The following is a 13,133-nucleotide window of genomic DNA, read 5'->3' on the forward strand; positions in this document are numbered from 1 at the left end:
TCCTTCTGACCTTACTATCCCTTCCCCTCTCTCACTGCTTCGAAACCACTGAATCACTCCGACAACTAATTGCTACTACTCTGGAGTTCGATTTCCTGGCAATATCGATTTCCTTGCTCCTCAAGTGTGTTCTCCAACCCCCATCGAATTTCATCTTATAATCTCTCGTTGTGGCTTCAACGGTCAATATTAAAACATAATCGATGGCTAAGATTAACTAGAAATCGATCCATGTCTTCTTCTAGAAGAGTCTCACCATGACTTAATTAATACCCTTTAATTAACCAAATTTCTTAAGTTTAGACTTAGGAATCATTTAAAAAAGTTAATTATTTTAATTAAGTAGTCTCTAGGTGGAATTTCCAGAAACGATATGGGTTTCAGAGAATACATGTATTCTAGGCTCTCCACAAAGTTCCCTGGCTAGAACACATCAGATGCTACAAAAATCAACATGCCCTAGTCAGGAATCTAGTCCATGGCATTGCGGTGCCTAAAGGTTCTTCATGGTTCATATAGTTGAGATCTTCCTCATACTTGTATATGATGAATACCTCCCTAGTTAAGAGGGAATGTTGGAAAATGTAACTAGGTTCGGTTTTCATTTAATGTATTTGAGTCATCTTATAATGTACTTGTCAAAAGAATAAAGAAAAGAATTATTATTATTATTATTGTGACTTATTAAAGCATGGTTTTCATGCTTGGGTCACCATGTTTTAAGTCAAAGTCCCCATTGAGGACTTCTAGGATTTATTCTGAGTCAATAGAGTCACTGCACTTTTAAAGAGACCCTTCTTGGGCTTTGGAATCATGTGAAAAGGTTAAGTATTGAGTCAAATGTAAGTTATGTATCCTCCACATCAAGTCGGCCTAGAAGAGATGAAGTCGGCTTAAGTACACTAATTCTACCTCACATGAAGCCTATAAATACAAGCAAATCGAAGTCATTTGGGACACTTCATCTCAAGCAAGTTCGATATCTCTAAGGAAGCTAGGAAGTGCGAAGTACGAAGTCGAGAAGCTAAAGGAAGTGCGAGTTAGGTGGAGTCTAAGGAGAAGAAGAAAAACAAAATTTTGGTGTCTCTCTCTCTTTGTTTCGTGTGGCCCTAGATTGGGAGGTCAAAGTCTTCCAAGTTTTGCTGATGCTGGAAGCTCCCTGATGACGAAAGCTGCTACATAGTCGAAGTTGCTGGAAGACAGGTCGAAGATCTGGGAGGCTGACTTGGTGTGGACGGAAGGTCTGGTCTTTGTCTAGGGTGAAGAGTCTCAAAGAATAATATTGAAAGGAAGAGAATTTTGACTGGGTTTGCCCCTTGAGGGGGGTTTTTCCCTGGCATTGTGCCTACATCTGGCATCCATTGTTTTATGTGCTTTCGCTTTGGTAATTGCTTGATGAACTAAAAGAAAGAAGATATAAAGAATCGTAATAACAAATTAAGAACATCACAAGTAATTATCAAGAATAAGAAAATCTTTCTGTCTTTTTGATTTTCTAACACTGCTGTAGCAAGACGATTGTAACAAATCAACTTCTCCATACATCATACTTGACAAGAAATCTTGCTTAGCTTGACGACTTGGAAAATGATGAAGATCCTCCATCAAGGCCATCAATTCCATTTATATTTGAAGGAGTGCTCTGGCATTTTGACTCGTCCAATGCTAAGACAAACAAAAAGAACCTCTTTGAGAACAACTTTCCCTAGGCTTCATGATAGCTTGGCTGGTAGAGACCATCAATCAACCTCATCATATATTCCATTTGGAGTATCCTTTTGGGTTTTTCTAAACCAAGTGAAGAAACTTTCTTCTTGAAAAGATTGCTTGTTTCCTTCTCTAAAGTGATCCCATTGATAACATCCATTCCATCTTTCCACTTTAGAGTAGTGTCCATTATTTTTGTGCTTACATCATCCCAAAATTTTAACCAACTTTGTCTCTTTAAAAATAAAGATTAGGACGAAACGTAAATGTAATGGAATATCCTGACTTGACATCTTTAAAATCATCAACATCAAGAGATTACAAATACTTGAAAACCTTCTGATCTTCTTCAGTCAAGAGGTCAGACAATGGAATTGTCTAAATAATCAAATCATTCGGTCTTCAACTTACTTTAATACTGCCAGGCTAGGAGGGCAACTGTTAATTTTAGGTAACAATGGTATGTTCTATGCTTAAGAGCAATTTTCTTCAATTTCTTTATTAGCCCAATACCAGTATCCAATTTAGCAGTCACATCAGCATGATAGTAAAATGCAGATAGAACATAAACATAAACAGTAGAAGACAAGCCAAGACAAGGACATAAGATGTGGCACTAGCGAGGGACAAACCCCAATGTGGGGAAACCCTTGATCAAATCTTCTTTTAGTCTTCAATAGTTCAGCAGAGAGAGATAGTACAATTTACAAATCTGATAATTTATAGCAGCAACAAAAGAGCCCTAACTAGAAAATTCAATGCTAGTCAACAGGGCATATTTGACACTCAACAAATTGGTCAACTTCAGTCAACTTCAGCCTCCAAACAACAAGATGAATTAGCCTTCAATGCAGCCCAAAACATCCCTGTCAAATCTGGTCAAATAGCCAAGCCTACAGTCAGCCCTAGCTGCAGTCAGTATTGGTCAAACTGTCCAAAAATTCGGTCTCCTGAAATTTCGGCCTCCTGAAATTTCGCTCTCTTGAAATTTCGCTCTCTTGAAATTTCGCTGTACTGAAATTTCGACCTCCTGAAATTTCGCTCCTGAAATTTTGGACGTGTGGAGAGAAAGAGGCCCAGAAATATGTACCCAATCAATGAGGAGAGAGAGAGAGAAGTATGAAGATGAGTGTCCAAATGAGGCTAAGTCACCTTCTATTTATATGCAACGTTGAGGATGAATAGACGTGACTGTTGGGTTTCTTAGCCTACATAAGTTTGCTAGCTAACCTTGTCAATTTGACCATAATATAAATAAATTCATATTTTCATTTTTACATGTCGAAATCGGATGATCTTTAGATCAATCCTACACCTCTCAGAGAGAGGAATCCAAGAAAAATATTGGCTGTCATAAATAAGATGATCCATGTGGAGTTTGGCCCTAGTTGCCAATTTTAACACTCACTCTCAACTAGGGAGAACTCCATCTGCCAATCCATCTGCTAGTCGGTACTGCCTTTGCCATCAATGCACTGCTCTGCACTGCTGAACTATGAATAAGAAGAAGTGATCGAGAATGTATCATACCATTCTCTACTGACCCGAAGTCAGTCCCAGATAAAAGAGAGTGTCTCATACCACTCTTACTGAATCGAAGTCAGTTCCAATCAAAAGAGAGTGTCTCATACCACGCTCACTGACCTGAAGTCAGTTCCAATTGATCCCAGATCAATATCAGTCATCCTAGCATAGGGAGTACAGTAGTACACGATGCATCCATCCGTAGTACTATGGTCCCTATCCTCATTTCCCTATTCATTGGCTTGAGAGGTACTTCCCATGAGTCCCAGACTGCATGTGTAGGATGTCTCAGTAGGAGAAGGATGAACCACACATCCTGCCTACATTTCGCCACGGGTATCACAGGGGAAGGCTGAACCACTCACCTTGTACACAACAAACCACTAGGGGAAGGCTAAACCACTCACCCTATGGTTGCTCATTGCTCCAAGAAGTACCCCAAGTCCCCCAGAGCTCCTAAAGCTCAATGTCCATATCATACAGGACCCTCAGGAGAGGGTCTCTCCACGACTCCAAGTTGTTCTCGGAAGGCCAAGAACTTGACCTTCTCCACGGGCTTTGTCAGAATATTGACAACCTGCACATTAGTCCCAATGTGATGGAGCCTTATTGCTCCTCGTTGTACCATATCCCAGATAACGTGGTACCTGATATCTATATGCTTAGAGCGATCATGAAACACGAGATTCTCTGAAAATCGAATCCCAGTCTGGTTGTCGCAGAGGATCACGGTGGTATCCAACACATGTCTAAACAACTCACTGAAGAGTTTCCTCCACCAGACAACTTCACAGGAGGCCATACTAGTAGCTACGTATTCGGCCTCAATGGTGCTCAAGGCAACCGATTTCTGCTTCCTGCTCATCCAAGATATTGAAGCAGAACCCAAAGAAAAACAACACTCAAAGGTGCTCTTGTGATCCACCACACTGCTGGCGCAATCAACATCAGAATAACCATGCAGCCTCACATCTTCGACAATTTATCTCAGTCCATGAGTGATTGTGCCCCGAAGATATCTCAGAAGATTCTTGGCACCAAGCTAATGTATATGATGAGGCTCAACCATATATTGGCTCAATGTATTAACTGCAAAACATATGTCCGGATGGGAGTTCACCAAGAACATTAGTGCTCCTATGAGTTGACGATACTCAGAAGCATTTCCCAGTTCAAGTCCGTCAACACTACCACATAACTTCTTGAAGTTAAGTTCCATCAGGGTAGTTACAGGCTTGCAGTCCACCATGCCAAATCTTTCCAATATCTTCATAACATATTTTCCTTGAGATAGGAAAATTTTCCCTGGCTTTTGCCAGACCTCCAACCCTAGGAAGTATAGTGCATCAGTCCTAGGTCCTTCATCTCAAATTCAGAAGCCAACTCCCTCTTACATTTGTGAATGAGAGGGTCTGCACTTGTCAGAAAGAGGTCGTCCACATAAAGTACCAATATGAGAGGTTCATCATCTTTAACCTTAAAGTAAAGGTTCGGATCGACTTGACTTCTAGTGAATCTTAGCTTCATCGGATGGCTATCAATCCTCTCATACCAAGCCCGGGGTGCTTGCTTCAAGCAGTAGAGAGATTTCTTCAACCTGCATACATGAGATTCCCGGTCATGAACATCTAACACCTCGGGTTGTGCCACATAGACTTCCTCTTTGATCAAACCATGCAAGAAAGCGGTCTTGACATCCATCTGATGTAGGTTCCATGCTTGCGAGGCAGCAAGGGCTATGATCAAGCGAATGGTGGTGTATTGGGCAACAAGTGCAAATATCTCATCGTAAACTACACCTTCCTTTTGAGAGAAGCCTCGAGCAACAACGCGAGCCTTGAACTTTTCTACACTTCCATCAGCTCCATGCTTGATTTGCTAGAGCCACTTAAAGGTGACAACTGATTTGTCTTGGGGTTTAGGGACGACATCCCAAACATCATTCTTCATAATTGAATTGTATTCTTCATTCATAGCATCCTTCCCCACTTGATTCTTCACAGCTTCTCCGAATGATGAAGACTCATTTTCAATGATAGTGCTCATGGCGGTCAAGTATCCTTGATATGTGTTCGACTTGTTGCTTTCACGAGAGTCCCCCTTGGTGCAATATGTCTCTCGGCATCTTCGAGAGTCTCCCTAAGCCATGAGGGTCTCCTCTTGGAGGAGGAGGGCTCTTGAGGAGGAGGATCAATAGGATCCATAGGTTCATCAACATCCGGCATCGTTTCATCTTCTTTTGGACCTTGTTTTCCGGTGTCAACTTCTTTGTCCTTCCTTAGGATAGGAAGGTTGTTGATCTTGCCGAGGGTCATATCTTCGTTGAAGGTGACATCATGACTTATCTCAACTTCCCTTTGACCAGCCACATAAATTCTATATTCCTTGGAATTTTCACTATAGCCCACAAAGATTCCTTTCTTCCCAGATGCACCAATTTGCTTCTTTTCCCTTTCGGCACATGAAAATATACCGGACTTCCAAAAATTCTAAAATGAGATACATTGGGTTTCTTACCAGTGAACATTTTGTTGGGAGTCTTGGAGTCCAATGCTTGATGAGGGCATTGATTTTGAACATACACAACAGTAATTTGCAGCTTCAGCCCATAAAAACTTCGAAGGCCTTGATCATGAAGCATGGCACAAACAACTTCTACAATAGAGCGATTCTTTCTTTTAGCGATACCATTCTGCTTGAGAGTGTATGGCGTTGTAGTCTCCCTCTTAATGCTAGTTTCTCTGCAATAATCTTGGAATTCATTGGATTCGTAGTCGGTCACATTATCAGTCCTCAATATCTTGATTTTCTTCTCGGATTGGTTTTCGATAAAGGCTTTGAAGTCTCAGAACCAAGTGAACACTTCATCCTTCTTCTTCAAGAAGTAGATCCAGGTTTTGCGAGACTAATCATCCGTAAAAGTGAGATAATATAAATATCCTCCTAAAGAGTTTACGGGCATCATACCAGATATGTCAGAGTGGATCAATTGCAACACCTCTGTGGTCTTGCTATTACTTGGGGGGAACAGTCCCCTTGTAAGTTTTCATTCGGCACATCATGGACATATGCCATCATGCTCTAATTTGAAGTCGGGCGTACCTGTCACCATCTATCTCACATCGGGAAGAGCCTTATAATGAAGATGGGCAAACCTCTGGGGCCATAGTTCAGATTGTAGAGATGTGTCGCAAGACATGGCTCCCAGTGGACTTCCTCCAACTTGATACAAAGTGTCAACCCTGAACCCAAGAGTAAAAGTATCTTTAAAATTCCTTTTCCAAACACGTACCTTTCCATTGATGAATTCCACCTTGTATCCTTTGACTTCCATTGGCGAAATGAACACCAGGTTCTTCTTGAGATCAGGTACATATAGAACTTCTTGTAAATGAATCGTGTTACCTTGATTCAATTGAAGGGTAACATTCCCTACTCCCTTCACGGGATAGGTGGCATCGTCTCCAAGGATAATCTCCAAGTTTGTCTCCTTTTCTATCAGATTAGAGAGAGATTCCTTGTATCTGGTGAAGTGCCTTGAGACACCACTATCAATTAGCCAATTCGTCAAAGTGTCCGGTGGAGAGGTAGTAGAGAGGGCCAGTATAAGATAGTATTGCTTTTGCTTATTGTTAACAACATTTGATTCTTCATACTTGGAGTTCCTTGCTTTCTTGGAGGGTTGACCATTTCCATGATGTTCCGCATTCCTTTTTCCTTTGCCATTGAACCTGCCATTTGTTGAAGTTACCCCTGGAATGATTATGATCATCATCATGTGGTGTGTCCCTTCTATGTGGACACTCCCTTGCATAGTGGCCAAACTTATTGCAAACAAAGCACCTACCCTTCCTTCCACCCTTAGGTCTAGGCTTTCCATTGAAATGACCTTTAGACCTTGCATTATTTCTCTGTTTGGCATGAGCGGAGAAAGCAGTAGGGTTGCTTCTATTAGAAGGCATTTCTTGCTCCACCATTCTTGTTTCTTCTTGAATGCATCTTGACATCAATTCTTCAAACCCTATAATTCGATCATTATTGAGAATAATGGTTCTAAATATATACCACTCGGGTGGGAGCAATGTTGCACGAAGCGGGGATGAAGCAGGGACGTTTTTTGGAAGTGGGGATGCGGAAGCAAAGCATCTGCTATATATATATATATTTTTATATTTTTTTGCATTTATACTCAACAAACATCCCAAATACCAAATTAGTTGTAGAAGACATGAAAACATGCATATTTTTGCATAAATCAAGATAGATATAGCATCCATTGTACATTAATGATTAATTATTCAAGCATCAACCATTTAGATGCATCAACCATCTAGAATCTAGATTGTCCAGCCTTTGCCTCTACCTCGATTGTCTAGGGATATTAGTCAACATTGCCCAATTTTGATCAAACTACCTAATTCAAGACTTAAAATATGGTAGAAAAGCTTAACATGCTTGATCGATGATTTTGACTTGATTGAAAGGTAATTTTTTGCTAAGGGCGTGACAAAGGAGTTCAAAAATTAACACCACCAACACTAGGGTACATATAGGGCTTGGTGCTCTTGATTAAATGCTAATTGCATACCTTCATACTTGATATAATCTAATGAAATGCCACAATCCCATTGATCCTGAATTCCTGAAAATTGTTAAGTCTGCTGAATTTTGAAGAGGATATGAAATTTTATTTTCTCCATGTGAAGTCCAATGAGGCTGGAATCATTCTCAAACATCCCGAGTCATTTCATGGTAATGTTAAAATTTAAGTAAAAGGATGAAAATGAAAAATAAAGGAGAATGTCACTTTTACTTCAAGAATTTAACATTACCATGATGGAGCATCTGCTATATTTATATTTTTTTAATATTTTTTTTGCCTTCACATTCCTCACCCTAACCCAAGGTGGACCCACGGGAATGGAACCGTACAGGAAGCGTACGATTCGCCCTCCGAAGCGCCACGCTTCGTACGCCCGAAGCTCCGTTTGAAGCGCGCTTTGGAGGTTCGGAATCGCGCTTTGGAGCCACGCTTTGGAAAATTCCAGGAAGCGGCAAAATCAGGCAGAAGCGCGCTTTTGAGGAAGCTTCCTAGACGCATCCGCACGGGACATGCTTCGGGGCTTGGAACCGGCGAGGGGGGCCGCTTCCTGCAACATTGGGTGGGAGTCCTCCAAGGGTAGTGATAGTAAGTTCCCTGTCAAGAATGACCTCTCCAATCGAAAGTAGATCACTCTTGATCTCAGTGATCCTTAAGAAGTAGGATTGAATATCCTTGTCCTTGCCCTTCTTAATATCGTTCAACTTATTATGAGTAATAAAATTTGATTTGCATCACTAACCTTGAATATGCTGACCAACTTGTCGTAAATCTCTTTGGAGGTATTCAAATTGGAAATGTAGGCCACCAGACGCTTGTCAATGGAATCTATGATAATCTTCTTCACTTTGACTTCAACCTTATTGTACTTGGTCTTCATAGTAGCCGGTGCATTTGAAGGAGGCTCAGGGATTTTACCCTTCACATAATCCAACACTTCTTGTTCTTCCAAGGTCAAATCAAGGGACATCTTTCATCCGTGATAGTTAGACTTTTCGCGGAGCTTGTCTTTAGTCGGGAAGTGGGATGAGGAACCCATTGAGCCTTTTGTCCTTGACAACTGTCTTTGGTGATTGCTCTTTCACTCTTGCTTGGGCTTTGTCTTCACCTCAGCTCTCTGAGCGTTGCTGACCTAGAGGCTCAGAGAGCTAACGCAGGGCCTCCTAGGGCTGACACAGTCACGCAGGACAAGATAGGCTGATGCAGGGCCAGTTTCGGCACCCAGATTGTACTCTGATATTGCTTAATAAGAAAACCCTCAGATAGCTGCACCGGTTTCCCACATTGGGTTTTTCTGGGGACATTAGTCCAAAAATAATGGTGTCATATGGTGTGTTTGTTCTTGTTTCTTTTAGTTGCTGATCTGTAATATGTTGAGCATGCACTAGTGTTTATTTTTAGTATTTACATTGTAAATAACTTGTTAAGGAAAATAACAAGTAGGTAGGAATAAATCAGATAAAGTGCATGGAGGGTTTCTAACTAAGTAAACTTAGAAACTTCAACACCTTTGATTTTGGTCGTGTTCTCTTCAAGACATCCATAAGCTTGGTGTAGACCAAGAGCTTTGCTGGCTACCACCTTCTTTAGAAAATCAAAGAAAAACATATAGCCTTTGTCACCCTCTTGAATCCACTGTAATTGCGCATGCACCTAGGCCCCTTTGGCAATATACTCCTCTCCCCTTTGCACAAATGTCTCTATATGAGATGTATCTTTTTAAGAGTGGTGTTATGCAAATCCTCCTCAAGAAGGGCGTGAACTTTCTCCAGCTTCAATTTGGCCTCCCAAAGTTCTCTCCTGCATTTACACTAGACCATGTGACCCTACCCTGACCTCTTATAAACTTCAGGGTGCAACAAATAGCTGCCTCCCACCACAGCAGCCAACTATGATTCCCCGCAAGTTGGGTACAATGTTGCAAACTCTATGCACCAAAGCATGGGATTCTGGAGAGTTCAGATGCGAAAATCTTCAGCTCGAATGAGGGCCACTTGGCACATATTCACGGAAAAGGAGATGTATTTTAGACCCAAAAATTGGTCCAGCTTTGCCTCAACCCTGGTAGAACCCTGTCTGAAATTGGACCAAGTGAACCAAGAGAGTTTTTTACAGGAAGTCAAATCTGCTGGATTTGAACTTCAACTATATAATAGATGTTTCCCACCGCAGCAAGCAACTTCTGTTCCCCGCAGGTCAGGGTACAATGTTCCAAACAGTATGCACCAAAGCATGAGAGTCTGGAGAGTCCAGATGAGAAACATTCAGCTTGAACAAGGAGGGCCACTAGGCACATATTCCCGGAAAAGGAGATGTCTTGCAGACCATAAATTTGATCCAGCTTTACCTCAACCCTGGTAGATCCCTCTCTGAAATTGGACCAGGTGAACCAAGAGAGTTTATTACAGGAGGTCAAATCTGGATTTGAACTTCAACTATATATAGTTGTTTTGTTCATTATAACTATTTGAGCATTTTATAACAAATGACTCCTTTAGCCAGTACTTTTGGCTTCATCTTCATTAGTCTTATTTAGCTGTTAGAAACACTGGTGTCAGTCTATTCTTGTGGGTTTTGCTTGTTTTATTCTAAGAATGTTTGAATGATAGACTTCTATCTTGCATCTGGTCTGTGACATTGGTTATCTTACACCAAAATAATTTCCAAAAGCCATCAGTGAATTTGTCTATTTCATATTTGATAAGTTATAAACCATGGCCAGGAACATTTTCTGTTTGTCATCCTTACACTCTTTTATATGTCATAACATCATTTTCTTTTTATTGTGCAACTCACTTTATTTATGTACCTTGTTTGTTTGTAGGGGTGGGACAGTTGCAAAGTACATATCACAGCCTTGTGAAAAAAATGAATTTCTACAGAGTTTGGAAGAGGAAGAAGATAGAAACCAGAATATAAGTAGATCCGAGAGTTCCAACAATCAAAATAACATTGCAACACAGTTAAATGGAATTCAGAATAGAAAGCAACAGGACAGAGCACACATTGAATGTTTGGAAAATGGAGTTCAATACTGGACAGATTATTCCAAAGTACAATTTCATCCTTTGAGCTTGTATGAGATTCAAGGTTTGTGGAAAGATATTACACCTTTTGATGATTATGGAAGTGGAAGAGGAATTGTTACAGAGTCTTCACAAGCAGAGGAACTAAGTAACAGGCTCCGTTTCTTTGCTGAAGAGTGTGATCACATGCAGGTATATAAATAATCTCAAACTTGCAGATAAATAAGGAAAGGGTTGCTTATAGATGTGGCTGACTTGATACTAGCAATAACTAACTGACATGAGCAGAAATCTAGACTCCAGAGTCCAGAGTTTAGCCAGAGGAATAGCTGACATGTCTTGTTGGCCATTTTTCAAAGGCTATGCCTAAATTATTACTGTTATAGCTTCTGTTCAAGGTTTGGAATAGTTAAATACTGAAAAAAGAGTAATAGTGCTTTCCATCATATAGAAACTTTCTTTTGATGAGTTACTTAAAGAGCAGAGCAGAGGAAACCCTAGAGGCAAAAATTATGCCAGCCTTCTTTTTTGGGAACTCTTCAATTCGGGTAGTCAGTTGTCACCTCGTTATTTGTTTCAGTCTGGCTATAAAGCCATGATACAACACTAGAAAGGACTGTTTCTTCATGCGTATTAGGGGAAAATTATGGATAACTTTTACTAAATAGATTATACTTATGATTGATGTTAGTAAACTAGTGAAATTGGGGTCACAACATATCATTTATTTCCAATTTGGGGTAGAAGGCTGGCATTTGCCATATGTTTTCCAACTAGTGTTACATAACTCAGAAATAATCAACACAAACTCGGCAATAATTTGACTTGGTAAAGATGAATAAAATTTTTATAATTTCATAATTTCATTACAACTTGTGATTGTTGTCCCATTACTATGAGGATGGATAAAAACTTGAAGATTTGGGACAACAATTCAAGGTAGGATAATGTGGAGGATGGAGTATTGCTTTTAGAGAAATTGGAGAATGCTTTTATGGATGATGATTGTGAAAATTTCAAGTCTGAAATCCCATTGCAGCAACTGGAATTAATTCTTCTAATTGTGAATTAATTTAACAATTTATTTGCTACGGCAAATACTGAATAAATCACATTGCAACCTTCACAAATAATACTGCAGAAAATAGTAGCATTGGAAACTGAGAAGTATTCTAGCACACAGATAAATTTGACACAGTTATTTTTGGACAAATGTCCCTGAGAAAACTCAACTTGGGAAAACCGGTGCAGCAACTTAGGGTTTTATATTGTTAAGCACCAATGAATTTATTTGAGTACAATTTGGATGCTGAAAATTGGTAATCTGGCAGAGAAAATACTGACAAAAATCTAGTGAGGAATTTTTCTCACCCCACAAGCAATCCGACACTAAAGACTGGCCTCTGAAACCCCTTGACGTATTTCCATGTGTCACCCTCTGCGCAGGCACAAATCCGTACGACCTAGATCTCACACTAAGCTGCCTCTTTAGTTTGCCATTGACTCTGGAAACGCTTATCCTGACTTCTGCAAAATTTTCTTCCCTTCAGATCTCTGAAACGACTTCTCGAATCTGCAAATCAATTTATCTCTTAAAGGCTTTTGCGCAGCCCTTGCGTAGCCTCTCTGACACTATCTCTACCTCTCTGCAAAGTACTCACCGGATTTGGAAAAAATTCCTCCAGCTTGTTACCAACCACTTGTGTGTAGTGTATATAGGATAATCTTTTCTCCTAGATGGTCTTCAGTCGACAGCCAACAACCCCTTGCAGCCACCAGATAGCTCGATGTGCCATTATCTCCGCCACCTGAGCCAGCGATGTGGTCCCTCGCCCATTGTTATGATTGTATGTGTGAAGGTGGGCCTCCCGATCCTGAAGGTATGGATTTTCATCATAGTTCCACCAAGTTTCCCGGACGTGGGGATGGGGGAGCGGGGGAATGCAAGAGTTGCATATGCAAAATCTCCCCACCAATTTTTAGGAAACGTGGGGGGATGTCGAGGTCTTTAACACAAGGGCCCTCGACAAAAATAGTAAATTACTAAAAAAATATAAATATATCATTGAAATTTTATAATTTAACTATCTTTATCATTATATTACACTTAGATCATGAAGGATAAATTGATGAATCATAGAACTAAAACAAATTTAAAACAAGAAGCATGATACAATCATACATGTAACTAAAACATTGTACAATGAAAATAAAAGTTTAAACCATATTGAAATTCCAACTGTGAATATTGAATATTGAAATAAAAGTCAAGTCTG

The 13,133-nt window shown here is 40.2% G+C and overlaps 1 protein-coding gene across 6 annotated transcripts in view; it reads left to right on the forward strand.

Annotated features, from left to right (window-relative positions):
* LOC149188853 (plasma membrane, autoregulation-binding site, misato segment II, myosin-like, tubulin/FtsZ protein) overlaps positions 1 to 13,133 on the forward strand; it is a 303,802-nt gene that overhangs the window by 190,816 nt on the left and 99,853 nt on the right. For all 6 annotated transcript variants that reach the window (XR_016255843.1, XR_016255844.1, XM_089411709.1 and 3 more), the window contains one exon: positions 10,656 to 11,049. Coding sequence is in view for 4 of the 6 variants with exons in the window: in XM_089411709.1 (XP_089267835.1) it covers positions 10,656 to 11,049 (394 nt within the window). In the remaining 2 variants the exon portion in view is untranslated. The remainder of the gene's footprint in view (positions 1 to 10,655; positions 11,050 to 13,133) is intronic.

Source organism: Pinus tabuliformis, chromosome 3_1 (genome assembly GCF_031772625.1).
Source record: "Pinus tabuliformis cultivar Carrire ecotype Pingquan chromosome 3_1, CPIR1, whole genome shotgun sequence".
NCBI classification, from domain to species: Eukaryota; Viridiplantae; Streptophyta; class Pinopsida; order Pinales; family Pinaceae; genus Pinus; species Pinus tabuliformis.